Raw genomic sequence first — 17015 nt, 5'->3', positions numbered from 1 at the left:
ATCTTGTTTGTCCAGTTGTTGTTCGACTTCTGCATTCAATGCAAATCCTGCTTTTGAAAAACAATTTTGAATAGTGTATTCAGTGACATCGTTTGTCCAAACTTTTGCCAGTTCAGAGATGCAATCTCTAAGGTTAATTGTAACCTCCAAGTTTCTATTTTCTGATAACGCATTGACAATCTTCATTATTATTCTTTTTCGATAATGAAATTTAAAATTTTTAATAATGCCTTGGTCCATTGGCTGGAGTTTTGATGTTGCGTTTGGTGGTAAAAACAACTTCGCACTTTTAAGTTTGGCAGAAATACTGGCAAGATGTGCCGGACAGTTGTCAGTTACCAACACGATTTTCCTTTTTTCTTTTGTTATACGCTCGTCTATTTTTAATATCCATTCTTCAAAAATATCACTTGTCATCCATGATTTTTTATTAAAGGTGTAGTCAACTTCCAAAGATTTTATGCCTCTAAAACATCTTGGGTTTTTTGATATTCCGACGACTAAAAGTCTTAATTTTTCACTTCCTGTCATATTTGCTCCAACTAGCACAGTGATTCTTTCTTTGCTTTGTTTTCCGCCAAAACATTTATCATCCTTAAAAGCAAGTGTTCTATTCGGTAAACATTTAAAGAATAAACCCATTTCGTCAGCATTAGAAACATCCTTAAGCTCATATTCTTCCAAAATCTTCTTTAAGGTTTTATTGTTTTGTTTTATTTTTATTGTTCCTCCAACTGTTGCAATCTTCTTCGCTTAAATTAACACTTTCTCCACAAATAACCTTTTCCACAATTCTGTGGCGCTTCTTAAATTTATCTAGCCACCCAGTGCTCGCATTAAATTCTGTATGTCCAAGAGACTGTGCAAATTTCAGAGCTTGTTGCTTAATTATTAGGCCCGATATTGGGATAATTATCAATTATCACGTATCATTTGCACCCATTTTAGAACAGCTTTATCAACATCTTCTTATATACACAACTTAATTCGCTTCATGTCTGCTCCTCCTTCAGTTGCATTTAAAGTTGATTCTCGATTTTTTTTAAAATCGTAGATAGACTGCTTGCAGATATGCCATATTTCTCCGCAACATCTTTTTTCTTAAAACCCTGGTCAATATCATAACAATCTTTGCTTTATCGTTAATACTTAAATTGTTTTCGCAACTGGACTGCAGCTCTTGCCGATACATAAACCGGAAACTTATGCTGCGCTGGCCATATAGTGAATTGTTATTACAGGTACCGCCTACTTAATGACGTTCGCTTGCCAATTCAACACTATCACTCACTTTGAAGAAATATTATACGACTTTGTGATTTGTGAATTTCTTTTATTCCGCTTTCATTCATATATACACGAAAGAAAATTTATGATTAACGTATGCTGTATGTAACTTTTCAGAAAAAAAAAACAAAAAAAAAAAAAACAAGGGCATATAGCCTATGTGATTGATGACGAACGAAAAAAAAAAAAAAAAATTCATGAAACCATCTACTGCGGGTCCAGTTAGACGAGAACGGACATATCACATAATGATTGACATGAAGGTCACGTGGTACAGTTGAATGAGAAGCGAATGTCACTCAGTAGGCGTTACTAAAAACCGATTGTGGTAGCATTCTATGTATTGCCGCCGCAGCATGCTAAAGGTTTACCGCAACGAATTTCGCTTTCCCCTGAGCCAACATCAATTTACAAATCTACCCTATTTATTGTAAAGTTTACGACCACTTTTAAGAAAACCCATTTGGTTTAATAACTGCAACAAAAATGAAACAAAGACCCTCCTACGGCCGTCAACGGCCACAAGTGTTCACTAAAAGGATGATTATTTAATTCCAGATGCTAATGCGAAATTTCGGAGGGAAGGAGGCAGTATATTTGAGTGGCTGTTCAGCAGTAAATGCTTGAAAATCTTCAAAAATGGTTTTACTAATTTTTTTAAAAATTCATTATAGAGAGACTAACACTTCGTTATATGGGGTTAATTTTACATGTAATTTCGTTTCAAGGTGCAATGTTTCGCGAAAAAATTCGTAATATAGAGAAATTCGTTAAATAGAAGTTCGTAATAGAGAAGTTCCACTGTATATATATATATATATATATATATTAATAGTTATATTAGTGATAAAAGGAAAGCAAGAAATAAAGCAAAGCAAGAAAGTTAAAAGACAATAACTAATATTTATGGGTTAATGCAGTTGCAAGCAATCATGCAATACACCCACAATGTCTACAGAATATCAATAGAAAAAGTAAATCAATCCAATAATAAGAATACCATCAAGGACTTAAGAAAACGCAAAAAAAAAAAAAAAAAAAAAAAAAAATTATTATTATTATTATCGCTTTTTACCGACAACAGAGAACTTCTTGTCGTTTTTTGCCTTCATTCTGGGTGGTTGGCCCCAGTTGAAGTCATCTAGATTGTCGGTAAAAAGCGATAATAATAATAATAATTTTTTTTTTTTTTTTTTTTTTTGCGTTTTCTTAATTCCTTGATGGTATTCTTATTATTGGATTGATTTACTTTTTCTATTGATATTCTATATATATATATATATATATATATATATATATATATACAGTGGAACGAAGTGTATATATATATATATATATATACACACACACACACACACACACACACACACACACAGGGTGTCTCAAAATTACATAGCATAACTTCAGGAATGAGTTCCTCATATGTAGACAATAAAAATATTTTATATCAACATAGTTCTGGAAATGCTTGGTTTCTGAGTTTTGAAGGTCTGTCTATGACACTTAACTGTTCACATCACCTTATAGTAATTGTTCAAAATGTCCTTCTGCCTGAATACAGGCCTCACATTGACGTCTCATGGACTCACAAAGACGATGCCAAATTCCTGGCATGTTTCATATTGTCTCACAACCTACCACAATTCGATTGCGGAGAGTTTCCACATCAGCTACCGGAGTCAAATACACCAATGACTTTAAATGGCCCCACAAGAAGAAATCTAGTGGGTTTAAATCAGTGAGCGTGGAGGCCAGGCAGGAGTTGTAGATCTTGGTCATCCTCTGTCAGCAGCACGAGGTGTAAAGGTCCCATGTTCACAAAGGCGGCGATGGATACCTTCAAACATATTCGTGTCTGGATATCTTCGTTCTGGGAACCTTTCATGGTACAAACGACGAGCCTCCTGAGCATTGCCGTCCACCAAACCAAACATAATGTGCATATCCGCTTGCTCCTGATTAAACCAAGCACGGTACTAAGTACTATAGGTTCTAACACCTCTCGTGTTTGGGGTTTACATAAAAAAAAAAAAAAAAAAAAAAAAATATCCGCTTGCTCCTGATTTGAGTACATGGTCGGAATGGAAAACCACCAGATTCTGTCAGTAATTTTATTTCCTTTTTTTGTTATTTCCTGTTATGCTGCTACTGATTTGACATATCTAATATGTCATACAGACAAAAGAGGACAGATAATCGAAAAACTTATAGATAATAGGAACTTAACACTTAAACATTACAATATTTTCACAGTTACTCACGCCCGTGTCCATTTACCAACAGGGACTACCTCTGCAATTGATCTCACCATCTGTTCCCCAGCTCTCTTTCCTCTTCTTGACTGGTCTGTTTCTGATGATCCCCATAACAGTGATCATTACCCAATTGTTGCAGATCATCATGCTGCAAAACATACGTCAAATGAAAAATCCTCATTTGCTAAAAAATTCCGCTCAGTGACTTTAAAAACGTCAATCGAAAAGCCTCTGAAAGAGGCTTTTCGATTGACGTTTTTAAAGATAGACACAGACCTGGAAATCGCAAACAAACAATAAAGTATACCAAATCAAACAGCAGCAGAAATCCTGGAAATCAAGTTTTCGATCAAACAGACATGAAGAGGTTATCCTCACCCGGCTTCGCATCGGCTACACACTCTTACCTCCTAATGAAAGACGATCTGACCACACTAACAGTGAAGCACTTCATTATAGATTTATTTGGTCCACGTTACCAAATTGCCTGCCAATCAGCTTTCAAATCACATGCAAATGAGCCATTAAGTCTTGAACTCATTATGGGAGAAAATCTAATGTCAGCAAACTCTTTTCATACCTCAGTTTAATAAACCTTAGCAACCATATCTAATATGTCAAATCAGTAGCAGCATAACAGGAAATAACAAAACTTGAACAGGCACAATATAGCGAAAGATGCCCTTGCGCCATTAAACTCTAAACCCCAAACAACAACAACAGCTAGACAAACTATTGTAGGTAATGAATAGGTGAAATAGGAGGCGTCGTTTTTTTTTTTTGGCCTAAGCTGTTATCAGCTTCCTTTCTTGCATCATTTACCACTGCTAATGCTATACAGGTGACCCCCCCCGCTTAACTCTGATAATTCATTCTGGAAAATCAGAGTGCTAAGTGAATCCGCGCTAAGCGCGCACACATTCCATAAGGTAACATATGTATTTGTGAGTTGCGGTCAGCGCCATAGGATATTTCCTAATAAATAATAAACAGTAGTGAAAAGATGCACAAATGTTGGTCAAAATATTTAATATTCAAATATTTGTACCTATAAAATATTCTGCATTACATATGTATATAATTATACGATAACTACTTATGTAACAAAATGAAACTTAAAATTCCAATTAAAATCATGAATTTAATTGATCTAAATTGATTTTAATTGATTTAATTTAATTGATGAATTTAATCATGAAAAATGTGTCAATTTTGGTTGTACTTTGGCCCTCTTCCTGATAAACTAAAAGTGGTTTTAATTTTAAATCCCCCGCAGCGTTACCACCCAACAATAAAGTTTACCGATCCTTTGCTGCTTTGAAACCAGGCATGTTTTTTTCTTCTTTCAATATGAAACTTCTTTTAGGCATTCGTTTCCAAAAAAGTCCTGCTTCATCTATGTTAAAAACTTGTTGAGAAGTATAACACATAATACCACTCTTCAATAATTTTAACAAGTACTTTTTTGAAAGTTTCGACTCCTTGATCTGCACTTGGCAGCTTCTCCCTGGATTTTAAATCCATTCAACCAGCCCTTACTAGTTTTAAATGGTTCCACATTTTTTTTTTTTTTTTGGGTGAGTTTTCTTTAGATCATCATATAGACTAATCTCTCTCTCTTGTTTTTTTTTTTTTTTTAATAATTATTATTATTACTGTTAGCCATATGATGCAAGGAAGCCCGAGGCTTATACTGCACCAGCCAAAAAAAAAAAAAAAAAATTCTCCAACTTACCCTGAGAGAGAGAGAGTCAAAAGTAGAAAGGAATCACCAAGAAAGAGAAGAATGATGATATCCAGCTCAGGACCCTGGGTTTGCTAAGCCCATACTCACCAGATGTGAGCCCCTGGGGGTGATATTTAACTTAATTGAATCCTGCATTGGATATTATCTTCAATAAAATTAGTTAGTCTCTCAATTTCAATTGTAGGCCTAGCCCTAGTTGCTTGCATTGGAACAGCTGTATTTCCTGCTGCTAAAATTAATTCTTTATTTTTTATAATTGTTCTTACAGTAAAACTTGCCAGTCCTAAATTAAAGCAAACATCCACTTGTCATTGACTGGAATTGATACGCTCCAAAAAAAGTCTAATTTAATTTTCAAATTCAGTCTTTTTCTTACATTTTTAGTTTTCATACTGCGTCCAGACGTTGTTGCTTTTTCATTCTTTTCTGCCATTATTAACTCTTCGAAAATGTAACTGCATTGGTTGCATTAATTATGATACAATGTTCAAATAAACTTTATTACGCACAATGTCTAATACTGTAATGAGTGATGACTAGACTTCGGATAAATGCATATAATGCAAATATTACATGCAATATACTTGATCATTTTTTAAAATGTTGATCTCGGAACTACATAACAAGTCACTGTACTACAATTAAATTAGCATGTGAGAAAATTTCTCAAGTCAGCATGGGAAACATTTTAATGCTGTTTTGCTATTTATTTTCAAGCTATCGACTCCAACAAATGAAACGATTTCGTTAAATATGCCAAAAATGCAATATGTAAACGAGCGGTATAGTGATTTGTGACAGCGTTATAGTCAGATTCGGGTCAGATATAATATAAGAACAGCATTATAGCGAATCAGCATAAAGCGAACGGCATTATAACGAGGGAGTGCTGTATTGACAATACAGGGGCCCTTTTATGGTGAGTGTGGGATGCTAAAGTGGATGATGGCAAATGAGGAGTTGGAATTTAAAAGTAAGGGCAAGGGTTTCAAGAAAGCAGATTACGAGAGTTAAAGGTGGTGGATACCCCATCCCACCACCTTAAACATTTATACATGCCTATATCAAGTGGAAAGACAATGTATGGAGAGAGAAAACACAGGAAAGTATATAACACTTTAAAGCCACTGTGATTGTAGCCATTAAAAAAATGTGGCATGAGGATGACACAGTGGTAAGTGAATGAGGAACTTACTGTTGTGTCATCTAGTTGCAATGTAACGAAAAGCTCTGAAGCATATGATAATTATAGTAAGTTAACCCGAAATAGTACTCCTAAAATGGTTAGACTGGCAAACTATGAAATGACTATGATTAAACATTTTGATCCCGAGTCCACACAGTAGTCAAGCATATGGAAACACCATGATCCACGATTCTCCAAAAAAATTGAGTTTTTGGTTCAACAAAAAAAATTGATGTTGATTTTGTGTTTTGATGCCTGCAAATGGAGAATATTATGCTAACACTTGTGAGTTCACCTCAGAAGAGCAATTCACAAAAAAAAAAAAAGAACGGAACTGCTTAATCAAGAATGGTTATCTTCTTCAAGAGAATGCTAGGTCGCATGTCGCACAGCCAGCAATGCAAGCTTTAGCAAAATTGGTGGTCAACCACTATACCACCCTCCATGCAGCTCAGACCTCTCACCATGCGATTTTTGGGCTTTCCTGAGCCTCAAAAAAAGAGTTGAGAGGAAAAAAATTTAATACAAATGAAGAAATGAAGAAATCAAATCTGCCACATCCACTATATTGCAACACCTTTCAGAAAATGGGCTGCAGCACGTTTCAGAAGCTAGTGAATCACTGTAAAAGATGTATAGAATGTGAAGGATGCTATTTCGAAAAGGAGACCCATATCAGCCTCCCAAGTGGCTCAGGTTGGTTGGTTGGTTCTTGGATTTTTTTTCGTACAAAGGCATCTTTGACCCTATCGTGCTACGAGTCTGAGGCCCTTAAATGACTCAGACTCACAGCAATGATCTCAGTCAGCGTATTTTTGGAAAAAGCCGTCATACATGATAACTTTCAGTTCGTACCTTTTATAGATTATAGGAATGTCTTTCGTGCCAAATGTACTTCCATTTGGACACAACTTTTGAGGGACCAACCCTGCAATAAACTCTACAGAATTAAAAAAGATCTATTTTTATGGCATTCTAGTTCACGTACAAATAGATGGGAAGAAGTTATATTGACAAGATTTGGGTATACTTTTTCTCACACACAAACATCTACTTCTAAGAAAAGATCTCCCTGCTCTGCTCTGTCTGTCAGATACAACTTACAGTAAGGCATCCTGGTCCATCCTATTCGGCTGTTTGTACCACCACCTCCGATCATTAGTAAACTTGTAAACTCCTCTGACTCTCTTTCATATACTAGGTAACAAAGCAAACCTAAGTGATCTCTTTACATATATTAAACATCTTGCAATATTAAATACACTTTCACATTATATTCATAAATCATTAAAATGAATATAGACTTTGACAGACACATATTGGCCATGGTTGCCCTTGTGTCGTGAAACCTACATAATAACAAGAGACAGACTGCACAGTACAAACACCTGTATGCCCAAATTGCAAGGGTGATCATCCAGCTTACTCAAAGTCTGCAAAACTTGGAAAAATGAAAGAAAATAAAAAAGTATAAAATAAAAATAAAATTACTTATAAAGAAGAAAGGAAACAAGTTTTATCCAGCGTACCCAAATACACATAATGCAGCTGCATCACAAAAATGAATGCTGGAAGGAACTCAGACTGAAGTATCCATACCACCAGCCACATGCATTTCTGATTGGGCTTGGGCCGGTCTGGCAACACCACAGCAGTCCCTTAAAGAACATGTCAAAGATCACATAAATAATACCCCAGTACCACCAACTATTATGCCATCCCTTTCTAGTACTCAGAGACCGAAAAACTCTAACTTGCAAAAGACATTAACCATTGACATGGAAATTAATGACAACATCAACATTGACAGAAACATCTTAGAAATGCATGCAGTGGAAGAAGATATGGATACTTCACTTCCCATATTCCTGAAAACTGTATATCATTATACAGTTCTTGGGATCCAACTGTATATCTTGTCATTTGTATTCCAATATGATTGTTTGTTTGTTTGTTATTTGGTTTTTAGAAGCATTAAGCTAAGGCTATATTTCTCCGGGGATATGCGGTAGTTATTCCCTGACCTTTCCACATCCTCCGTATTTAGTGGTCACGGGGTTGGAACCCCGGTCTAATCATGAAGCATGTGCTACGCACTGCTTCTCCTGCCCACCTGGCTACAGAGGTGCCTTCCAATATGAATAATATGCTTAGATGCTGTGGTGGTCTCAGGTATAAGAACTAAGGAGGCTATAGCCCCCCCCCCCCATGATCAAAATGCAGTCTGTTTTACAGCTGTGTGGTGATTAAAGATTCCCTGAAACACTGCTTTAGCACAACCACTACCTCCCCATTAGGAAATCCCAGACTGACACTGCTTAGATGTGCTGCAAGCTGCAGCTGGAAAAGTACAAAAGGTACAATCGTAAAAATAACAATCATGATTTTGAGTATTGATAAATTTAAAAATTGATCATGAGAAATTAAAAGTTAGCAAATTTTTATTTACAATACAGTAATCATTTGACCAAAGTTAGTTATAATATATTGTTAATATTTTTTAGTTAAAAATATTTGTGAATTTTGCAGATATATTAGCCTCAAAGATATATTACCTGATACATTAACAACGTAGCTATGGCTTGTGAAACAGTAAAAGTGATAGTTCGTTGCCGCCCCCTAAACCAAAGAGAAAAGGACCTGAAATGCAAAGTAAGACTATTGTTTTTTTTTTATATATACATAATAAATACTTTAAAGTGATACTTAGTATTTCATTTTCTAAATTTCAGCAGTTGGAAAACTTAAGAAATAACTGCGAGTACTTAAGTATTTAGAATTTTCAGTTATTAAGTAAAAAAAGAGACAAGTAGTCTTATGTGTAACACTTGTCCAATGAAGTTATTTGAGCCCTGTTTTCAGAACAATAAGTAGGAATCCATGCCATGAGACTGTATGGAGAAAATATATCCAGTCAATATATCATTCAGGCTAGGAAAATACTTCTCAAAAGAGATGGTTCACTTGTTCCAATGAGAGATGGTTCAATTATTCCAATGAGAGATGGTTCACTTGTTCCAATGAGAGAAGGTTCACTTGTTCCAGTGAGAGATGTATACTTATTCTTAGTTTTAACTCACGAAATACACCAGTAACTGTTAAAGCAGGATATTTAAACTTGTTCAACTATGCATACCAAACCCAATCTGATGCTCTAAATGCCCAAAGTTTGGACACTGACAGAAAGAATGTTGAAGATAAGTAGTATGTGCCTCCTGCGAATTCAAAAAAACAATTTTGCACATACTTAATGAGAGAAAGCAGGTTCTGTAGTTTTGCTAACATAAGGAATACATTACGTTAGTAAATGTATTCATTATGTTAGCATATTCATCACCATGTACAGGTGCCCATGCCCTTCGACATGGGCACCTGTACATGGTGATGTATGTGGACCTCTTAGTGATGCTGCTGGGCATCCAGATTAGCATCTCTGGGATCCATGCCCACAGCCTAGATTCCAGGCTAACATCAATGGAATCTGGCATGTTTGCTGTGTGCTGCAACCCATGGAAATTCAGAAAGGGGGATCCTGGTGGTTGAGGTGCCCAACTTCAACACACCACTTTGGCCCTTGCTTTGACAAGACTGATGGTCCTGAATGGCCCAGATGGGATTAATCGGCTAGTGGGTTCACCTGCAAGGATCAACCATGTCAATGCCATGCCTCTACATTCATGGTCCAAGGGGCAGGATTCAGGCTGGCAGCAGTGTGGGTATGGTATCTGGGTAGCCCTGGCTTCCCACTTCCGAGCACATTTATTCCCTTGAGTACTGTATACAGGTCTGGAGGCCTCATTTTAAGAAGGATTAAAGATCGTTTGATTAAAGATTTCTTATTGTTTTATACTTGAACTTCAATTCAATTCAATTTAATTTTGTTTTGTATTTTTATTTGTGATCTTTTAAAATTATTCATGATTTTAGATATAATGCCTTCCATATAAATGATTTATAAATAATAAAAAATATTAAACTTATATATTTAATTTTTTTTCCGGGGTGTGTGCTAGTCCTTTTAAGTAAAATAAGGGTGCACAACCAAAAACGTTTAGAGACCACTGACATAAGGTCAGGTCACGCCTTGAGTACTGCGTACAGGTCTGGAGACCTGATTTAAGAAGGATGTAGAGTTGCTAGAATGAGTACAGAGAAGGGCAACAAATTAGGGTAATGAAGGGGTGCTCTTACCAAGAAAGGCTTCTTAAGTTCTGCAAATTGCAGCATCTGGAGACTAGACGCCTGTGAGGTGATCTGATTGAGGTGTATAAAGCCTTGAATGGTTTGAGCATGCTCAATGCTGATGGTATTCTTCCTCTTGCTCAGAATAGTTGCCTGAGATGGCATAAATTCAAATTGAGGAAAGTCAGTTGTAGGATAGATGTGTGGAAGTTTGCCTTTAGCCAGCATGTGCTGGAACAAACTTCCAGCTGTCGTTGTAGAAGTTGATAGCTTAAATAGATTCAAGGCAGAACTAGACAAACATTTGGAGCGAGTGGATGGGTGAAATGAGAAGGGGGTGGGTGTGTGTGTGTGTGTTTTTTTTTTTTTTTTGGCTGATGCTATATAAGCTTGCTTTCTTGCATCATGTGTCCTTGATAATGCTAATTGCTTGCCGGGTAGTGGATGTCCCTTTGGGCTTTGTAGTGGGTGGGGAGCCTGGCCACTGACTGATTAAAAAAAAAAAAAAAAAAAAAAAAAAAAACCACTATGAATCCTGATAAATTCATTTCTTCAGAGGTCCCAATGCAGTCCCTATCTGCAAGTAACAATGAAGAAACAGAAAGCAGTATTGCGTCAAAGAGACAATGAACAAAAATCCCATCAGGGCCTGTCCCAAGATTCCTAATCATTCACTCCAACAGTGAAAACCCTATTGGAAAAATGTCGCCCCTTCTTTATACATAAGGATTTAAAGAGTTTAGCAGGTTCCCCAAATCAGTTCTGGGGACCTCTTAATTGAAACAAAAATGACCAGCATTCTGAGCATCTACTCCAAGCATCATTCGGAGGAATACCGATAACTGTGACACCACATAGAATACTGAATTTAACAAGAGGAGTCATTTCAGAATGGGACCTTCTCAAGGTTACTGAGGAGAAAATCTGCTCTGAACTAAAACCACAGGGAGTTATTGCAGTTAAAAGAATTCCTGCAGGTCAAAGCTGGCTGTATTAACTGTCCAGTGCATCCATATGTACCAAATCCTTCACAAATGGTCTGTCGTGGAGCCCTTAAATGCACTCGCTGTGCTGGAAAGGACCACGAAACCTCATGTTCAGCTTCAAAACCATCATGCATTAACTGCCAAGAAGAGCACCCTGCGAATTCACGAGGATGCTGGAGGTTGAAGGAAGAAAAAGAAACTCAAAGATTTAAGGCAGAGCTCAACATATCATATTGGGAGGTGAGATAAGTAGTGAAACCCTTGAATATAAACAAATCTATCTACACTCAGAAGGTAGCAGGGAGATGTTCCATTGGAACCCAAACAGAAGTGAATCACTCCTATTGCACACTACCTTCTTCCACATGCCTACCCTTATGGTTTCTGCCATTGATCTTTCTATCTGTCACCCTTTCTTCCTTTCACTTACTTGGGAGGTGGAGGAAAACCCTTATGGAAGTGATCACTTCCCCATGATAACCTGTTTACATAATAGGAGACCATGTCTTCCATTTAGGTTACTGCAGTGGACGATTGATCTTGTTGACTGGAATGCCTTTCAAGACCTAGCAAATTTTGACATTAGTACAGTCAGTTGGGAGCCTATCAATGATGCAGTCACGTATATCACAGAAAGTATTGTTCATGCAGCTGCAATTGCAGTTCCAAAAACATCCACCAAGTTTCCACCATTTCCCAAACCATGGTGGAATTCTGAATGCACTGCAGCAAAAAAGACACAAAAAGCATGGGGGATGTTCTGCTGATATTACACCACATCCAATCTCATAGCTTTTAAACACGCAAAAGCCTGTTATATCTGACATCAGAACAAAAAAGAATCCCGACTCCATTTTATATCTTCTATTAACCAGGCAACCAACTTTAAGATGGTCTGGGAAAAAGTGCGGAAAATGAAGGGAAAGTATAATGCACACCTCTCATCAGTCCTCCAATATAATGGATGTACTATTTCAGACTCTACTGCAATAGCGCCAATAGTTTCTTGGGGACACATTTGCTAATATCCTAGCAACATCGTCTTTTACACAACAACTTTTGTGTTTAAAGACCAGAAACTCCCCTGAGTTTCTGGTCTTTAAACTCAAAAGTGAAAAACAGGCCCTTAATTTTATATCAAAGGGCTTCCACCCATATAATGGGCCTTTTACCATCTACGAAATAAAAAACAGCACTTGCCCTCACAAAAGCTAATGCTATTGGACCAGGTGATATATCCATTATGAAATGATCAAATACCTTTCATCAAAATCCATGGACCACCTGCTCTTCCTATACAACAGTAGTTTCTGGAAGCCTGATGCAAGACAATTATTTTTGATTTTGCTAAGCCAGGCAAGGATCCTAAACTTCCAACACATCCTGTCACTCTGACCAGCTGCTTATGCAAATTATTGGAAAGAATGGTCAACGCTCGTCTTCTATGGTACTTGGAATCAAATGATCTCTCTTGAGATCAATACAACTTCCAAAAGAGTAGGCTCCAGGTGCCAAGTGGTATAGTGATCAAGCGATTTCTGAGTAATTTATAGGGTGTTCACTCAAAGCCACAGTTATTCTTCTTCAGTTTGAAAAGTTTTTTTACATTCTCGTTAATCAATAACAAACTTAGTCTCACAAATTGTAAGCAAATTGTAAGTTTAAGAAAGGAAAGCCACCTTTCTTTCTTTTTCCTTTAGACTAACACTAACTTTTATACTGCTTGGTCACTCTAGCAGCATTGCTCCTGCCTCCCCATGGCAGGGCCGGTAACCTGGGAGAAGAAATCTGCTCTCCCAGGGCTGAAAGGAGCAAAGATGGATAACAATGTTTCCACCTTTAGAGCCATCGAGCTCAAGAATAGAGACAAATCACACAGATAATGACTTTTCTCAGTCGAAGAGGTTGAAAACAACACCTAAAGAGGATCTCACCAGCTTACTCATCTTCCACAACACTCTTTATTAGATCCGCCTCTGAGAAAATTATCAAACTTCCTAGTGCAGAAATGCATGGAATCTGCTGCTGGTTCACCTTAATCAGTAAGGAGACTTCAGTCGGGTGATCTTCTAATAGACTACTCAACCTCAACATTCTGTGAAGCTATTAAAATCTCACATCCTTTGGAGGACATCCAATAAAAGTTCCCCATGCCACCTTAAACTTCTCTAAGGGAGTAATAACAGAATGGGACTTATTACTTGTATCAGAGGAGGAAATTGTCCAAGAATTAAAAAGTCATCCAAGCAAAGAGAATCAAGACCCGTAATTCTTACTTTTAGCACTCCTTAATTACCAACATCTGTGAAAACAGGGTACCTACATTGCTTTGTCCGACCGTACATTCCGAATCCCATCAGGTGCTATAAATGCCAAACATACGGACACTCCCAGACTGCATATTGAGGTGAGGCAGTATGTCGTAACTGCGGGTCAAAAGAGCATAATAAATCTGTGCCACTACCACTCTGCATTGCCCAAATTGTAAGGTAACCACCTGGCTTTCTCAAAAACATGTGAGTTATGGAAGCAAGGGGAAAAAAAATTCAGAAATATAAAGTAGAGAAAAAAGTGACATACTGAGAGGCGAGAATACAGTTAATCAAAACAGAGACGAAGCGAATGTATGCCACAGCAGATCAACATTTACAGTTTGCAGCGATCTAGAGTGAAGTATCAGTTCCTCTGATATATCAGTTGCTAACTGGGCACATTCAATGTCTCTATTTCAAAACAGTGTCCTACATAAAAACACAAGTGAACAGCCCAGTAATACCTCAATTACCATACCAACGGATGTTTCCTCAACAATAAAACCAAAAATGACAGAAACCATGAAACCACAATTATCACCCATCACCGGAATGGACATCAAGAAACATCGTGATTCAGATGATGGCATTTTAGAATTACACGCAACCGATGAGATGGACGTGACCCGTCTATCTTTCCTAAGAAAGACAAAACAAAAATAGGTCAATACAAGCAAGCTATAACTAAAAATCTGTCAGAACTGAAAACAACACACAAAACCACATAATGGAAAAAATCCTTCAGTGGAATTATAGAGGCTTTCGGAACACAAAAGACGATTTGCAAGATCTAATTGATCAGTATGAACCAGCGGGCATAGCTTTACAGGAAACTCTTTTAAATTCACGAGTGTGTCCTTATGTCAAAAATTATACCATCTTTAGACGAGATAGAAGTATTGACATGCCAGCTCATGGAGGGGTGGCTATTATTGTCAGAAATAACATCCCATCCAAACATATTTCTTTTCAGACTACTTTTGAAGTATAGTGGCAGTGCGCATTGTAATTGGTATTACTTTTACAATAGCTTCTATATATCTCCCTCCTAATTTCTCTTTCTCCTCATATGACTTAGAAAACCTATTAGATCAGCTGCCATTTCCGTTCTGCTTACTGGGTGACTTCAATTCTCATCATCTGCTATGGGGATCTCCAAAAATTGACAAAAAGAGTAAAATAATAGAATTACTGCTTGATGCTCATAACCTTACACTGTTAAACACTGGTGAACCCACCAATGTCCATTTTTCTACAGGATCCACGACTGCAATAGACCTTTCAATCTGTTCTCCCTCCATATATGCCAATACAGAGTGGTCAGATCTTGATAACCCACTAAACAGTGATCATCTGCCAATTCTTTGCAATATTCAAACACAAGTAAACTTGTTCCCACTGCAGGGATCCACTTGGAAATTCCTTAAGGCAAACTAATGAATATGCCTCCCTAATCCATTTTTATGATGAGATAGTCCAGTCCCAGCTGATAGATATTGTCACCGATCATATAACAAATCAGATATTACAAGTTGCAAATACCTAAATCTTTGCCTGGGAAATGCAGACACAGCAGGTGTTTGCGTTACTGGTGGAATTGGGAATGTACGCATGCTAAACAGACAAAAAATCGAGCTTGGAATTTCTTTCGCAAATTCCCTACAACTGCTAATCTTATTAACTTTAAAAAACTAAAGGCCAAATTCATCCTTTATGGGCCCCAGGTGCCAAGCAATTGTGATCAAGCATTTTCTCTGTGCTTAAAGTGCGATTGTATAAAAGCGATTTATACTTTCTGTCCTTAAGAAATTTATTTATTTAATAACAGCTACTGCTACAAAAGTACTTGTACAGAGCAAGAAAGGAAAACCACCTTTCTTTATTTTTCATATTTCTATTACTAATGCTTACTGCTTTACGCTTTGTCACATCTGGCACTGCTCCTGTCTCCCCGTGGCGATGCCGGAATCCTTGGCTGAACAATTAATCTGCCAAGGGCCAAACAAAATGTGTTTCCTTCTCTAGAGCTGACAATCTCTCTGCCAGACACAGAAACCAAACATGACATGTCGCAACCCAAGAGGTTTAAAACCAATTCTTCAGTGACAGATTTTCCTGCATTTCTCATAATGCACTCTCTTACAGATCAGCCTCTGACTAAACTGTCTGTTTCTTATCCAGAAACACCTGTAAAATCTGGCAGGATCTCCTAAGACAGTCAAGAGACTGCAATCAGGGGACCTACTAGTAGAAACAAACAGCCGGAAACATTCAGAGCATCTACTGAAAATTACAAATTTTTCTGGAATTCCAGTAAAAGTTTCTCCCCGTGGAACCCCAAACACATCTAAGGGAGTTATATCCAGCTATGATCTTTTGGATGTCTCAGAGGAGGAGATGAGTGATGAGCTTCAAGAGCAAAATGTAATTGCAGTGAAAATAATCATGATTAAAAAGGACAATACACTCACACCTACAAGGAATATTATACTCACTTTTAAGACTCCAAACTTACCTTCGTCCATAAAAGCAGGTTACCTTCTTTGCCACATTTGACCGTACATTCCTAATCCCTTGAGATGTTATAAATGGCAAAAGTATGGCCACTCTCAAACAGCATGTAGAGGAAATCCAGTTTGTCCCAACTGTGGGTCCTCCGATCAAACTCAAAATGATTGTTCAGCAACAAAAATGACCTGCCCTAACTGTAAAGGCAACCATCTGGCTTATTCTAGAACATGCGACAGGTGGAAAATTAAAAAATACAGTAAGTTTTCAAGAAACAAGGAAATTTATTGCTCCCAGTATGACTAAACATACGTACGCCAGTGTTTTTCTCAAAAATATCAATCAGTGGCCACCCAAACTGATGTTACAATCCCTTCAAACACTTCTCTGGGCATGAACTGTTCTCTCCCAGCAACAGTCCAATATCCCCAAGCAGTTGAATCAGGCAAGCAATACTGCTCTTACAGTACCAGCAAAATCTCCTTCTCCTCCTCCTCCAATGATTGCTGCTACATCAAATAATCGAGGTTCAAACATAAAAAAGAATACAGG

At 37.3% G+C, this 17015-nt stretch overlaps 1 protein-coding gene across 1 annotated transcript in view; it reads left to right on the top strand.

Annotated features, from left to right (window-relative positions):
• Positions 1 to 17015, top strand: part of LOC150077553 (osmotic avoidance abnormal protein 3-like) — a 425893-nt gene that overhangs the window by 20083 nt on the left and 388795 nt on the right. Inside the window, exon 2 of the mRNA XM_090385940.1 lies at positions 9005 to 9127. Within this exon, the coding sequence (XP_090242066.1) occupies positions 9053 to 9127 (75 nt within the window). The 5' untranslated portion in view covers positions 9005 to 9052. The remainder of the gene's footprint in view (positions 1 to 9004; positions 9128 to 17015) is intronic.

Source organism: Mastigoproctus giganteus, chromosome 12 (assembly GCF_048544385.1).
Source record: "Mastigoproctus giganteus isolate SK-2022 chromosome 12, ASM4854438v1, whole genome shotgun sequence".
Lineage (NCBI taxonomy): Eukaryota > Metazoa > Arthropoda > Arachnida > Uropygi > Thelyphonidae > Mastigoproctus > Mastigoproctus giganteus.
Note: the sequence above shows the minus strand (reverse complement) of the source record. Positions and strands in the feature narration are given on the sequence as shown.